We start from the raw sequence: 16,095 nt of genomic DNA on the forward strand, positions 1-16,095 counted from the left end.
GAGCAAAGGAGGAGGGCGTTTTCTTTAAGAAAAGGGCACAGGGGGGAATGATTGCCCCAGCCCTGCGCTGCAATTCTGATCTAGTATCGGACTCCGCTCAGTTCTTGCACTGCACACAAAATGCAGCTCAGTCGCTAGAGCCTGAGACTCCTGTGGGTTGAAGCCCCACGTTGAGCAAAAACAGGGGTCAGCAAACGTTTTCAGCAGGGGGCCGGTCCACTGTCCCTCAGACCTTGTGGGGGGGGGGCGGACTATATTTATTTTGGGGAAATAAACTAATTCCTATGCCCCACAAATACCCCAGAGATGCATTTTAAATAAAAGCACACATTCTACTCATGTAAAAACACCAGGCAGGCCCCACAAATAACCCAGAGATGCATTTTAAATAAAAGCACACATTCTACTCATGTAAAAACACCAGGCAGGCCCTACAATATCACCCAGAAATTCATTCTAAATAAAAGGACACATTCTACTCATGCAGAAACACGCTGATTTCCTGACCGTCCGCGGACTGGATTTAGAAGGCGATTGGGCCGCATCTGGCCCCCGGGCCTTAGTTTGCCTACCCATGAGCAAAAAGACCCCAGCATTGCAGCGGGTTGGACTAGATGACCCTTGTGGTCCCTTCCGCCTCTACGATTCTGTGTCAGTGCATTTTGGTGCAAAGAAAGGTTTCGGAGGGGCAGGGAATCTGTTGCTTTGTGGCCCTTTTGACTTTCATGCTAATTGGCCTCGTTCGTTAATGTTTCCCCCATGAAAGAGCCTGTGCGATTTGCTTAAAAGGCCATACTAGGCAACAGGACTGCATTTTCATTTGTGTGAATAGTTGCTGATTTTGAATGAATGAATGAGTAACGAAGCTTCTGGAGAACTAGGAACCAAATTGGTGCGTGGGCAGGATTTCTGATGAACAGTTTACATTGGTGGGAGGGTTGGCATCGTGGCACCTGGGAGCCCTCCGCTCCCCCCCCCCCTTGAGGTCTCCCCCAAGCTAGTGAGGGTGACGACCTTTCTTCTCCCTTGAAAAGCACGGAGATCTGAAAGAGTGACACTTTTCCAGGCACAGGTTAAGTCTACTGCATCTAACTGTTACCCAGTTACCTTGGGAAATCAATGAGTGTGTGTGTGTGTGTGTGTGTGTGTGTGTGAGAGAGAGAGAGAGAGAGAGAGAGAGAGAGAGAGAGAGAGAGAGCGCATAGCTATCAACTTTTCCTGTAGGGATGCAGGTGGCGCTGTGGGTTAAGCCACTGAGCCTAGGGCTTGCCAATCAGAAGGTCGGCAGTTCGAATCCCTGTGACGGGGTGAGCTCCCGTTGTTCGGTCCCTGCTTCTGCCAACCTAGCAGTTCAAAAGTACATCAAAGTGCAAGTAGATAAATAGGTACCACTCCGGCGGGAAGGTAAACCGCGTTTCCATGCACTGCTCTGGTCCACCAGAAGCAGCTTAGTCATGCTGTATGCCAGCTCCCTTGGCCAATAAAGCGAGACGAGCGCCACAACCCCAGAGTCGGCCACGACTGGACCTAATGGTCAGGGGTCCCTTTACCTTACCCTTATTCCGAATAGGATTCCTCACAAGAAAAGGGAAAAGTTGACAGCTTTGGAGAGAGAGCATTTTCTTTTTCTCTCTCGAGACAAATATAAACATATTTACACACTTTGTATACAGGAAAGAACTAATAACAAAGTTTGCTACATTCTTATTATTTGGCTGTATTCAACTGAAATTGCAGACTGGTTGAATTAAGTCAGCATGGCTAACTGGGCTCCATTAATCCAATGGGTTTACTCTGAGTAGCACTTAGCTGGGTACCACCCGTTAATCTACACTATTGCAGAAACTCTTATTTTTAGCAGTACTCAAAAGGCTGCCAGTAATACCGAGCCCTCCTTTGGGTTTTGAACCTTTCCCCCCATGAGGTCTAGAAACTTGTTTGATGATTCCTAAGAGATCGGCTTCTGCGATGGACGCAGAGGGCAACGGGTGCAGTCAGACATGCCTAACCTTGAATTAGGACAATCCCATTGACTCCTGTCTCTTCCCTTCCCCCCCTCCCATCTTCTCCCTGACACGTCAAGCCGGGTCGAGTGTCATGTCCTGCGTGAGCTGCTTCTTCCTGTCATTCGGGAACAGCGAGTCCGCCATGATCGCCCTCCTCTGCCTATTTGGTGGGGTCAGCATAGCTTCGTGGAATGCCCTGGATGTCCTCACGGTCGAGCTCTACCCATCGGATAGAAGGTAAGCCTTTCATCCTCCTCTTTGCAGAAACCCCACTTCTTGGGGAAAGCCTACCAGAGTTGTAGGGGTCTGCGGTTGAGTGGTGGCCAAAGGCTATTTCTGTGGCAGAGACCCCGCCTCCACCATCCTGGAGCCGACCCATCGGCATGAAAGGGGAGCATTCCTAGCCAATGAGAAGAAGCCCTCTTTCCCTTTGTGGTGATTGGAGCCAATCGGAGGGGATGGAGGTGGGTCAGCCACTGAGGGTTGGCTCCTAGGGTCACCCTTCAGAAGGTGGGCAGGAGTGTGCTGGGCCCGGGGGTAACCCATGAAACGTGGTCCAGGACCGGTCCAGAAACTGTAGGTTCCTCTAGGAGTCACTCCAACAGGGCCAAGGCAGGAAACCAGACAAGGACAGGTGCAGGATCTCAGGCAGAATCTAGCATACAGCAATGTTACTCCCGCAACCTGGAGCATAGTCTGACTGCCTTTGTCGGGGTAACGGCCGGTCCTGATCCCCCGGCAACTCACCTCCCTGTCTCGCCCGACGGCGAGCACTCCTCCTGCGAGTACTCAGGTCTCTCCTTCTCTCAGACCTCAGTCTCTGCAGCTCGGGAGACTTCAGTGGGTTACTAGACCCAGAGGCTGCCTCAGCCTCCCCTGACCCAACTGGTAGTGGAGCAGCTGTAAGTGATGGCCCAGCTGAAGGCAACGAGGTCATCCCTGCATCCGGAGCCAGGGCAGGCTCAGGCCCCTGACTTGGCCCAGCTGGTGCTTGTTGCAGGGGAACCTGTGCAGACTGGGGCTCTTCAGGATGAGGCCCCAGGCTTGGTTCAGATGATGCCTGAGGCAAAGGATCCGGTGCGGACTGAGACTCCTCTGGTTCCGAGTCTGAGTCCCAGGCCATTACAAGGAGGAAACACAGAGGAGGAAATTGTACTGGAAGGTCCAAAATCTCTAAGGTGCAGAGGTTTCTGGCAGGGTGCCCATTTGCAGAGGGCAGTCCTTCACTGCAGGGGTGGGAAACCCGGAGGGTAATCCTGGCCCCCGAGGCCATTTCCCCGAAATCATAACTCACCAGCTGACACCCCTTGCAATCATCATCTGACCAGAGGGTGATGGGTGCTGCAATCCAGAACATTTGGGAGGAGTTGGACTTCACCAAATGACCCTTGCGGTCCCTTCAAACTCTGCAATTGTACAAAGTAGGGGGGTGTTGTCCTCATAAAGTGTGTCACGGATCTTTCTTTTGGCTCCTGTGAATTCAGATGCTGCCACAAACCCTCCTGTTGCGAATCAAGAATTTCGCTTAAAAGAACCCCCAGATCCCAAGTTGATAGTCCTCATGGTTTACAAGGACAACAATGTATATGATTTTTCAGGGAATGGGGGCAGGAGGGTTCAGAAGCACTGCCTGAATGCTTCTGCGACGCCAGAGCTATGGGAGCTGTTTAGATTGTGAAGGACTCTAGGGGTGGCCCAAAGCGGTTAATTGCATCCCTCCCTGCATTGCAACATCTTAAAAAAGAAAGTGTAAAATCCAAACCTCATGACGGTGTGGTCCTGTCCCTTCCCTCCCAGCACCTTCAATGTCCTTTCAGGGATAAACACTTTGCAGGGGGGAAGCGAGAGGCTGCCTAGCATTGGAAATGAGGGCAAACCGAGAAAAAGTGACGCATCCAGCTTGCCAGTCACACGCCAGCCCAGGCTGCCCGCAGGGACCTTGGCAGCACAGGAGAAAAGGAGGAGGGGGAAGAGAGAGGGAAAGAGAGAGAGAGAGAGAAGGCAGGGTGAATGGTTCCTGGAGAGGAGCAGAAACCCAGAGCTGCGTTTTTTTGGTGGGAGGAGAGAGAGAGAGGGGCGAAAGCTTAGAGGTCAGGTCACAGAGGTTGAGGTCTGTTTCGAAGCAGCAGCACAAACAGGCTTTGCAAGACAGAGCAGATGTAATGAAATCAGCAAGACGTGTTGATTTCCTTGATTATTTATTAGTAAGAATTTATACGCTGCTTGGAGGTAGCGAAAAACCTGAAAGCGAAGGCTTACAAAATTCAGTGGTGCCTCAGGTTAAGAACTTAATTTGTCCTGGAGGTCCGTTCTTAACCTAAACCACCGCACGATTTCTGTTCTCATCCTGAAGCAAAGTTCTTAACCCGAGGTACTACTTCTGGGTTAGTGGAGTCTGTAACCTGAAGCGTCTGTAACCTGAAGCGGTCTGTAACCCGAGGTACCACTGTATAGATCAAGTTGTTGTAGTTGTTGTTTTAAATGCCCTCCCTCTTCCGTTTCCTCTTTCTATCATCATCATCATCATCATCAACAACAACAACAACAACAACGCCCCCCCCCCAGGGATCTCTAGCATACCTGTCAACTTACAGATTTGAAAATAAGGGACCAGCAGCCTTGAAAATAAGGGATCAGCAGCTAAAATAAGGGATTTTCAGGGCACAGGTATGTTCAACTTCTGAGCCCCTCCGAGCCAAAGGCAGAAAGCCCAGCCAGCAGCCAAATGAAGCCTCAAGCGGTGGTTCCCACAGCGCAGCAACCCGGCAAAGGGGATGCAGCAAGGGAAACAACCGTCACCTCTCCGCTGGGAAGCGCTGAGCAAGGGCGAGTCCCCAGGCAATGCGGCCGATTTGATCGGCACAAGGCATGCAAGCTCCACCCCCAGTCGTTCTTAGACTCTGTATTGGGTAAGCAACGCAGCCAAGCAACACAGTTGGAGCCTCCCTCCTCCCTGGCCGGCAGGGAGGGAGGGAGAGGAGCTGCTTCCTTTGAAACCCGGGAAATTTAAGGGACATCATCAATAAGGGACAGCAGCGGGGCACGGCACTGGGATAAGGGACTGTCCCGCCAAGTAAGGGACACTTGACAGCTATGATCTCTAGTTAGTCACATGGTTCTCCTCCCCATTCTATCCTCACGACAGCCCTGTGAGGTAGGTGAGGCTGAGAGGCAGTGACTTGGCCCAAGGTCACCCCGTGAGCTTCGTGGCTGAGCGGGGGATTTGAACCCAGCTGTCCCAGGCCCTACCTAGTCCAACACACGAACCATTACGCTACACTGGCTCTGGTTTCCTCCATTTGTGTCGCTGCCTTGCACAGCTAGGGCGAGGAGTCGGGTTTTTCCTGATCAGCAAGCCACTGGTATAAAGATTGTGTTTTTAAAACACGAGATACCCCATGGCGAGATGCCACCTCAAAGCCTGGCAGACTTATCGTGCCCAAAGAGAGGCCGTGCATGTCAATAACTTGTAGTTATTTCCTGATTCTGAGATGCAGCTGCCTGGAGAACAAATTCTCTCCCTGAAAAAAACAGCAACCCCTATGTGCATCTTTTCCTTGATATTCCGAAGGTATCCTAAGGGAAGTTTGATTTATTATTATTATTATTAAATTTTATTTAACATAATTATTACAAAATACAGTACAAGCAAAATACTGCAAATACATACATATTTCAGATAAGCACACACATATATAAAAAAGAACAAAAAGGAAAAAAGAAAAAAAGAAAAAAGAAAAAGAAAAATTGGAAGAAGAAGAAAAATTAGAAGAATTTATTCCTCAAATATCTCAATAATAAAATTTCACTGATTGACTTCCATCGCTTAGACTGCACTTCCCATATACATTTTAAGCAAAATTGTATCTGCTATTCCGTATTTCCCCCATACAATCTCATACAAATATTCTAAGCAATAAGTTTTCTAAATCTTTCATAAATCTATTCTAAACACAACCGATACCTTACACAATACCTTTTGTTGTGTTTTTATATTTTGTGGGAAGCTGCCCAGAGTGGCTGGGGCAACCCCAGTCAGATGGCTGGGCTTAAAGGTAAAGGTAAAGTGTTACCGGAAAAATCCGAGGGCTCCCTTGGACAAAAACAAAGACACCAACCAGGATAACTTGGAGCAAATCAGCAGCCTGTAGGCTTGGCCTTTATTGAACTGTTGCAACAGGGTGTTCCCCTCACTTGCAGGAGAGAGGAAAGACAGAAAAATGGTGTGCAAGACCTTATAAAAACTTTTGAAATTCCCATCCTGTAGGTCAAGCCCACCCCCAGAAACATCATGCATACATTACAGAAAGGAGGGGTTGAGGGAGGAGTTGTGGTGGTAACCTGAGTGTCCTGTCACCTGGCTGGTTCCCTTCTCCCCCTCCCCATGAGTCATTTTCAGAAGACAAAAGATAGTCGCAGTTTCCTGCCCCCTGAGGGAAGATCTGATCATTGTCCTTTGTTTCAGTCCATGCTGAATCCACTCCCGTATGCAAGTTCTTTGTGATCATACCAAGAACTGACTTAGTTGGTCTTTAAGGTGCTACTGGAAGGAATTTTTTTTGTTTTGACTATGGCAGACCAACACGGCTACCTATCTGTAACTTTGTGATCTTGATTGTCTTCTGTCTAGGACCATCAGGGTTGGCATAGCAACTGGGCAGGGCTCCTGTGGATGTGCTGGGATGGTCAAGGGATTATGGCTGGCCTGTATCAAACCTTCCCCATTTTGTAGTCCTTCCTTCATGGAGTAAAATAAAAGTGGAACAGTGCAAATCCGATGTATGGTTGATTTTCTATGAATTTATAACAGAAGCATAGCGTATGTAGTGTGTGAGTGTGAGTGTGTGTGAAGTTTGTACAAACTGAATGCTGGGGGGGGGGGGTTTCCTGCTACAAAGGGACCCCTGACCATTAGGTCCAGTCGTGACCGACTCTGGGGTTGCGGTGCTCATCTCGCTTTACTGGCCGAGGGAGCCGGCATACAGCTTCCGGGTGATGTGGCCAGCATGACTAAGCCGCTTCTGGCGAACCAGAGCAGTTTACCTTCCCGCCGGAGTGGTACCTATTTATCTACTTGCACTTTGATGTGCTTTTGAACTGCTAGGTTGGCAGGAGCAGGGACCGAGGAACAGGAGCTCACCCTGTCGTGGGGATTCGAACCACCGACGTTCTGATAATAAAATTATTTTTATTTTTTCCTTTGCTTCTAGGACGACCGCTTTCGGCTTCCTCAATGCCCTGTGCAAACTGGCCGCCGTCCTGGGCATCAGCATCTTCACGTCCTTTGTGGGCATCACGAAAGCGGTGCCCATCCTTCTGGCGTCGGCGGCGCTGGCCGTGGGGAGCTCCCTGGCCCTCAAGCTGCCGGAGACACGGGGGCAGGTGCTGCAGTGAGCGTGCGTCCGTGTGAGTGTGTGAAAAAGAGAGAGAGAGAGAGATTCGCACTCCGCCCTCATCCGCGCCTGCCCCGTCCCACTTGCCAGGGGAGGGGGGCAAGTGACAGATCTAGAGTTGTAGACACTGTGACTGTCTTGTCGTACCATTTCAACCGGGGGGGGGGGACCAACCGTGGTCTGGGCTTTCGCCCGCAGACAAATCTCACCCCCGGCCCTTCTCCCCAATTTCCTCTCGTGGCTATCGGTGTATGTGTGAATCCTCACTCCGCCTCCATCCACCCAAAAAACGACCCCAACGAAATAGCAGGGGGGCCGGATGAGGCGCAAAGTCGCCTCTCTCTCTCTTTCTCTCTCTCTGTCTCTCTGCGCAAAAGGGACGCAGACGGGTCAGAGGTCAAACATCGGGGGCGGCGGCGTGACCCCCCCTCCCGAACCCATGGCATTTCAGGGTGTGTGACCCCCCCCCGCAAACCACTTCGCCAATCCAAGCTGGGGTATGTGTGCATGTGTGTCCAACTATCTGGTAGAGGACATGTGACGATGTTTTACACCAATGTGTAAGCTTGTACGAAACAGTAAATCTCACAGATCTCGGGTGTGTTAACGTGCTCCAAACGTCCCCTTTTCCTTTCATCTCCTCCTTCTTTTTTATTTTTTAAAAAAGGGGTTCTCAAGAGGCACGTTTTGTGTCTCTGTGCACACCCATCCCACTTGTGTGCGTGTGTGTGTATACAGCGGGGGGAGACAAACAAAACAACCTCCCCCAAATTGTAGCGTCCGTTTCTGGGTGTGTAAAACTAGCGTCGGTTCGGGTGTGTGATTTCGTTTAGCTTGACGTTTCGGGGCTCCAGATGGGGGTGGCACTGCTGCAGGAAGGGAGGAAGAGCCTTCGGGTTTCTGGGTGCGGTGCCAAACAGGCCCTGCCGTCCCGCAAACCGGGCTTCGCTCTTGTGAGCCTCTCCACAACCTGTACATTCATTGCGCATCTGTGTCATTGGCTGCTGGTGGATCTGTTGGGACTCGAGTCAGCTGCCATAATTCCTTTGACCCATCTAGTCTAGTGTTGCTGACACGGACCGGCAGCAGCGGCGCTCCGGGGGTGTCAGGTGTCATCCAGGCCTACCTGGAGATTGGAGCCTGGGCCTTTCGGGGTTCTCCTCCACTGAGATTGCTCTGCCCTTCCCCCAGATATAGGAACATCTGAATCCGCCATATAATATTGGCCCAAGAGGTCAGTATTGTCCACTCGGACTGGCAGCAGTTCTGCAGGATTTCAGGCAGGGGGTCTCTCAGCCCTCCCTGGAGAGATGCCTTCAAAGGATGGAAGCTGGGACTTTCTGCTTGCAAGGCCAACCTATTGTTGTAAACAAAAATTGCCCTTTTCCCTTATGGGGTATCCAAGAGCCCATATAGAGTCCTTACGTAGGTTCCCTATTGGTAGGAGAAAATAACAGAGGCCAACCAGAGAATATTGAGAAGCAAAGCAGCTAGTAAGCTTTATTGATCTGTTGCAACAGGGTGCTCCCCTCACCTGCAGGAGAGAGGAGGAACCCAGAGAAATGGCATGCAAGGCCTTATAAAGACTTTTGAAATTGCCACCCTGTAGATCAAGACCACCCCCAGAAACATCATACATACATCACAGAAGGGGTGTAACCTAAGACCACCCCTCAGATACATCATACCTGCATCACAGAAAAGGCGGTCTTAGAAATTTGAATGTTGTTTTTCTCCTGTCGTTGTTTATCTCCTGTCTGGCAGGTTACTTGATTGGATTGCCTGGGTAGCCTGGCCAGTCTTTTGTAATGATAAATACTTATTTCCTGGGCCAGGTCACAGGCTCACACCCCATTCATATCTTAAATGTGCCCTTAAGACAGGATTTGTGAGGAAAGAGACAGTGGGGAGGTTTCCCGCTTTGACCTCACAGAGAAAACATTTGCTCAGTTTAGGAATCAAAATGGTTCCAGGTTGGTCTTCCTGTGCTGATCTATGTATGTCCATTGGTACACTTATGAACATTACCATATATCTAAGACCATAAAATTCCTATCACAATACGATGGCCCTTTCTCCAGAGATGGTGACAATAAAGTATCACCAGTCTAATTGGAGAACTTGCCTTTCGCTTGGTTGGTCTCGTTTCCTATCTAGACGGAAGAAGTTCTCATCTTCTGGCCCAGACCTTTGGAACATCTCGCCCCATGGTTGACTGCCACCAACTGCTCTCAGATGAGGGACATGTATTCATGTGACTTTGATTTTATGTGGGTCCCAAGACAAATTAAGATGCTACAGTGCCAGTTGGTGGAAACCACAGAGGATATACACAAAGTACCAAATGTGGTGACAGTAATAATAATGCAACAAAACGACAACACCACAAACAGGCTCATAAGTATAAAACCCAATTTACTAGAATAATAACTAGAATAGAGATAGAATAGAGATAGCAACAAATATACCGTATTTTTCGCACCATAGGGCGCACCGGACCATAGGGCGCACCCATTTTTTGGGGGGGAAATAAAGGGGAAAAAATTATTTCCCCCCCCAGGCGCGGGGCTGGGGCGGGGGAAGCTCGAGCTTCCCCCGACCCCAGCCCGCAAACAGGCAGCTCTCTGCAAGCCGTGGGAGCACTCCCGCTGCTTGTGGAGAGGTCCGCGAAGCCTGGGCGCGCTGAGCTCAGCACGCGCAGGCTTCGGCATGCTGGCAACTCTCCGCAAGGAGCCGGAGCGCTCCGGCTCCTTGCGGAGAGGTCCGCGAAGCCTGGGCGCGCTGAGCTCAGCGCGCGCAGGCTTCGCCATGCTGGCAACTCTCCGCAAGGAGCCGGAGCGCTCCGGCTCCTTGCGGAGAGGTCCACGAAGCCTGGGCGCGCTGAGCTCAGCGCGCGCAGGCTTCGGCATGCTGGCAACTCTCCGCAAGGAGCCGGAGTGCTCCCGCTCCTTGCGAAGAGGTCCGTGAAGCCTGGAGAGCGTGAGGGGTCGGTGCGCACCGACCCCTCTCACTCTCCAGGCTTCAGCGAAAGCCTGCATTCGCACCATAGGACGCACACACATTTCCCCTTCATTTTTGGAGGGGAAAAAGTGCGTCCTATGGTGCGAAAAATACGGTACTCAGGTGCCATGTGCAAAACAAAGCCTGGAGATACTGTAAACATGGAGTGGATAAATGTACAACTGTATCTTAACAAGTTAATGGGACGCAGGTGGCGCTGTGGGTTAAACCACAGAGCCTAGGACTTGCCAATCAGAAGGTCGGCGGTTCGAATCCCCGCGACGGGGTGAGCTCCCATTGCTCGGTCCCTGCTCCTGCCAACCTAGCAGTTCGAAAGCACGTCAAAGTGCAAGTAGATAAATAGGTACTGCTCCAGCGGGAAGGTAAACGGTGTTTCTGCGCGCTGCTCTGGTTTGCAAGAAGCGGCTTAGTCATGCTGGCCACTTGACCCGGAAGCTGTACGCTGGCTCCCTCGGCCAATAAAGTGAGATGAGCGCCGCAACCCCAGAGTCGGCCACGACTGGACCTAATGGTCAGGGGTCCCTTTACCCTTTACCTTTTTATCTTAACAAGTTACACGTTATGCAGCCTGGATAAATGAACCGTTCAACAAGTAGCCTACTTGCTTTGTGTTTCCAACTCCAGACCTATTGAAGAACATCTCATCCAGTTCAATCTTTGAAAAACAGCTTTGAAAAACTTGTTCATATTCTCCAGTGTGCTACCCTTGCCATTGTGGCGGCGTGGGGTTGCCGTTCTGTGACTGGACTTACGCTACTTGTTGAACGGTTTATTTATCCAGTCTATACAACGTTTATTGCACATGTAACTTGTTAAGATATAGTTGTACATTTATCCACTCCATGTTTACAGTATCTCCAGGCTTTGTTTTGCACATGGCACCTTAGTATGTTTGTTGCTTGAATGGTTACAAGTCTATCTCTATTCTAGTTATTATTCTAGTAAATTGGGTTTTATACTTATGAGCCTGTTTGTGGTGTTGTCGTTTTGTTGGAAACCACAGAGGGACATGACTGTTGCTCCTGCGCTCAGATCCTGCTCAGCCGCGGTGAGAACTGAATGCTGGACTAGATGGGCCGCTGGCCTGATCCTGCAAGCTCTTCTTATGGTCTTAGATGTTCCCCATCCCTGCCTTCGCATCTCCACTCAGGGGCCTCATTGGGCACTGGGGGCCAGGACTCTTAATACAAACCGAGAGATCCTTAGCCCTATATTTCACGACCAAGAAGAAAGGAAGGAGAATCGCTGTTCCAATTTAACGTTTGTGGACCAAAAACTGCCCAGCAAAGCTTGATAAATAAGCACATTTTAACTCAGCAGGATAGCGAATGTGGTCTTCTCGTTCATTCCAAACTCTCTGTTTTCGGTGTGGTTTTTTTTCCCCTTTGGAGGAAAAATACCAGAAGCGGTGAGGATCGGCTGGACTCTCAGCCTTCAGCCAGCATGACCAATGGTGGGAGCTGGAGTACCAACAACCCCTGGCTCACACTGTAGAATTATCCATTTAGGATAATTCTGCTTCCCCAATTCCCCAGGAGGGAGAGGGCTAATACTTTTTTAGCCCTGACTTGAGAGTTGGTCAGTAGTCTAGGGGGAGGCACAGAGGAACCCTGTGTCATAAACGAAGCACTAAGTGAAACTCAGCATCTTCAAAGGTCCAGGTGTTATCCCCCTTTGTCACCTGGCCTCCGGCAGCTGCAATATCTCCCTCTGGCCAGCTGGAGGGGTGGCGCTAAAGCACAAATAAACGGTCTTTCCCTCTGGCTGCAGCAGAATAGGGAGTTTCCGAGACACAGAGACCCTCAGTCCTTAAGTTATCTGAATATAGAGAGGGAGCCTGCCTAACATCAATAGGCAGGGAGTTCCACTGGTTAAGCGGTGCCCTGCTGAAGCCACGCCTCCTTGCAACGTTGAACGACAACGCAGCTAATAAATTTACATGCAACCTAACCTTTCCTCTCCTCCTTTGTGAATCTTGACGCCTCTGGAATAAGGTCCTATTTTAAGCAGCTGCTTTTGGGAAGTAACAGATCCACACTGGAAGTATTTATCAATCAAAGCACACGCCCCTCCTTTGCGCCTTTCCCCAAAATTGTGACGCTTTCCTCCACCTCAACCCTTCGGTCTCTCTCCATCCTTTACAGTGTAGCTGGTCTTTAAAAACAAAAGAACAAAAACCCCCACATCCAAACCATACGTAGTTCTGTCTGTATGCAAAATAAAATTTAAAAAATGACAAAAAACCTTGTGTTGTGGTTTTAGCTGTTTTTAGATGTTTGTAAAAGAACAATTGAGAAGAAAAAAAAATCAGGAAAAAAAAATAATAGTCATTAACTTCAGTTGTCGTCTCCAGGTTGTTTCATTTTGTATTAATAATAATAAAAAAAAGATAAAAAACAGAAGCCAAGAATGACGACGAGATGAGACGGTTGTTTTAAATGCCGCATCGAGAAATAAATATTCCTAAAGGTGCTGCGGATGATGATGATTTAAGGTTTTAAAAAATAAAGGAGGTGGTGTGTGCATAGTTTTTGATCGCTAGGGAAAGGATTTAAATATATGTAAGTCTGGCTCTGGCCCTACACATGAATCTTTCCCCCCCTCTGGAATTATGAACTCATAGTAAAAAAAAAGTAAAAAAAAAAATCTATGTAAAAATGAAAAAATAAAAGATTGAAAAAACGGTGATTGTGCGAGTTTCAGTTGAGTTTTTCCTTTTCGTTATTCTGTTGGGGATGTGGAAAGAAATTCGGGTATAATGAAAAGTTCATAGAATTATAGTTGGAAGTCAACCCGAGTCATTTAGTCCAGACATGTCCAAGGCATCGATTGCGATCGACCAGTCGATCCTGAGATGAATTATGGTAAATCGCAACGCCCCCTCCGCTGGTGACAGGCCAGAGCAACCACTACCTCGTCCTGAGCTCAGGGGAAGCAGGCTGTATAGCTGTCAACTTACAGATTTGAAAACAAGGGACTAGCAGCCTCGAAAATAAGGGATCAGCAGCCAAAATAAGGGATTTTCCAAGCACAGGCATGTTCAACTTCTGAGCCCCTCAGAGCCAAAGGCAGAAAGCCCAGCCAGCAGCCAAGCGAAGCCTCAAGCGGTGGTTCCCACAGCGCAGCAACCCGGCAAAGGGGATGCAGCAAGGAAAACCACTGTCACCTCTCCGCTGGGAAGCGCTGAGCAAAGGCGAGTCCCCAGGCAATGTGGCCGATTTGATTGGCACAAGGCATGCAAGCTCCACCCCACAGCCGTTCTTAGACTCCTTATTGGGTGAGCAACGCAGCCAAACAACACAATTGGAGCCTCCCTCCTCCTTGGCCGGCAGGGAGGGAGGGAGAGGAGCTGCTTCCTTTGAAACCCGGGAAATTTAAGGGACATCATCAATAAGGGGGACACGGCGCTGGGATAAGGGAGTTTCCCGCCAAATAAGGGACAGTTGACAGCTATGTTATGGTGCTGCTCGCGTGTAACCACACAGCCTACTTCAAGTTGGGCATGCTGGATCTGGTCCAACCCCCTGCAATGCGGGGATCTTTTGCCCAACGTGGGGCTCAAACCCCCAACCCTGAGATTAGGAGTCTCATGCTCCGCCGACTGAGCTTTGCAAAGGTCCTCCTCGCACCCTCGATCAAGGCAGGTGCCCGTTTGCAAAATTGCAACGGACCGTTGGATAAACTTTGAAAATGCTCAACGCAGCGGCGGCAAATCAGAAGGATGAAAACGAAGGCAACGATGTACAGTGGTACCTCGGGTTAAGTACTTAATTCGTTCCGGAGGTCCGTTCTTAACCTGAAACTGTTCTTAACCTGAAGCACCACTTTAGCTGATGGGGCCTCCTGCTGCTGTTGCGCCGCCTGAGCACGATTTCTGTTCTCATCCTGAAGCAAAGTTCTTAACCCGAAGCACTATTTCTGGGTTAGCGGAGTCTGTAACCTGAAGCGTATGTAACCTGAAGCGTATGTAACTCGAGGTACCACTGTATAGATTTGTTGAGGGGGAGAAAAACAGCGGCCATGCCCATTTTCCAAAATGTGAAATGGGATGCTGCCTTCTATGGGATAGACCAGTTACGCAAACACTGGCTGGCAGCAGCTCTCCACAGGCGAGGGATTATCCCCGGCCTTATCTAGCGATGACACTGGGGACTCAGCCTGGCACGTTCTGCATGCCTGACCCTGCGTTCTGGTCCTCCCCTTAAAAAAAAGGGTAAGCTGCTAGTCGTCATGGTTCTGCCCAAAGTCTGATTTACGGGTAGTAACAGAAGAAGCTTCTTTATACAACCATCAGACTGCCTAGGCCAGTATTGCCCACTCAGACTGGCAGCAGCAGCGGATTTCACACTGCAACATGGAGATGCCGGGGACCTTGTTATTGGTGCGGCAAAAATAAAATAAAATGCTAGCCTATTTACAAAGCTAAGCAGGGTCTGGTATGGTTGAAATGCCGACCACTGGCTCAAGGTCGGTATGGAATCTTCACAAACATTCTAGCCACTCAGGCAAATGGCTGCATGCAAGGTCATGCCTGGTCCCACTTTCAATACTGCGGGCGCCTGCAAAGGTTTTGGTGCACTCAGACCAATCAGCACGTATCCTGTAACCTCCTGCTAGGATCCAGCAACTTTTCATGTACTGCCAAAGCTTTGGTTTGCTTTCATCCCATTCTCATTGTGCTCCAGATAGCAATTGCGTGGCAGCGTGGCACAGTGGTTAAGGTGCTGGCCTTGGGCCTGGGAGAGAGGGACCAGTGTTCAAATCCCTCCCAGTCTGCCTAACTCTCCCTGTGTTGAGGATGAAATGGGAGACGGGCCACTTTGGGAGGAAAAGGTGGGATATACATTTAAAGGTAAATAAAACAATGTTGTGGAAGCACTGAATCTAGCAAAATCAAATAAATCTGTTATTGTGCTGTGGGAGACAAGGGCGATCAAATGCTATAGAGCCCCACGAGGACAAGTCTGCAGATTTCTGCTGGCCTCTCACTTCTCTGCACCTAGAAGCTGAAAGTGCAAAAGTTGCAAACTGTTTCCCCCCAAACAGGTTCTTCAGGATTATTTCCAGCCCAGCGAGGTGCCCTTGCCTCCTTTTCCATCAAGATGCTTTGCGGTGATGAGCCGGAAATCCAACAGGTGTACAGATGGCTTAGTTAGTGCCTGGGAGGGGAGGGAGAAGCTTCACCTGTTGGATTTTGCTGCTGCGCAGCTGCTGAAGAACACAACATGCCCTTCATTTCCCAAGGTGTATAAGGAACCTATCTGGCCATTAACAGATCCACCTTGGAGTCCTTGCGGCATTTTGTATCTGAAGATTTAAGTGATTTATTTAACTTTTCCTTATCCATTAGCCCTGGGGTGCTCTACTGAGAGACAGCGATGGTGTAGTGGTTAGAGCAAAGCTTCCCAAACTTTTCATATTCGTGACGCACTTTTTAGACATGCATTATTTCACAATTCAGTTTTACTAGGAGGTTAAAGATTCAGGTAGGTAGAGTGTTGGTCTGACAGTGGAGATAAATAAAATAATAATAAATTGTCCAGTAGCACCTTACAGAAAAACTAAGTTTGTTCCGGGTATAAGCTTTCATGTGCATGTCTCTGAAGAAGTGTGCATGTAAGGGACGCGGGTGGCGCAGTGGTCTAAACCACTGAGCCTCTTGGGCTTGTTGATCA

At 49.4% G+C, this 16,095-nt stretch overlaps 1 protein-coding gene and 1 long non-coding RNA gene across 2 annotated transcripts in view; one reads left to right on the forward strand and one right to left on the reverse strand.

Annotated features, from left to right (window-relative positions):
• SV2A (synaptic vesicle glycoprotein 2A) overlaps window positions 1-7,563 on the forward strand; it is a 49,408-nt gene extending 41,845 nt beyond the window's left edge. Inside the window, exons 12-13 of the mRNA XM_081891457.1 lie at window positions 2,084-2,243; window positions 7,217-7,563. Of these exons, the coding sequence (XP_081747583.1) occupies window positions 2,084-2,243; window positions 7,217-7,400 (344 nt within the window). The 3' untranslated portion in view covers window positions 7,401-7,563. The remainder of the gene's footprint in view (window positions 1-2,083; window positions 2,244-7,216) is intronic.
• Window positions 1-16,095, reverse strand: part of LOC309358751 — a 129,329-nt gene that overhangs the window by 71,901 nt on the left and 41,333 nt on the right. The gene's annotated exons all lie outside the window — the stretch shown is intronic.

This window comes from Podarcis melisellensis (genome assembly GCF_964234715.1).
Source record: "Podarcis melisellensis genome assembly, chromosome: 16".
NCBI classification, from domain to species: Eukaryota; Metazoa; Chordata; class Lepidosauria; order Squamata; family Lacertidae; genus Podarcis; species Podarcis melisellensis.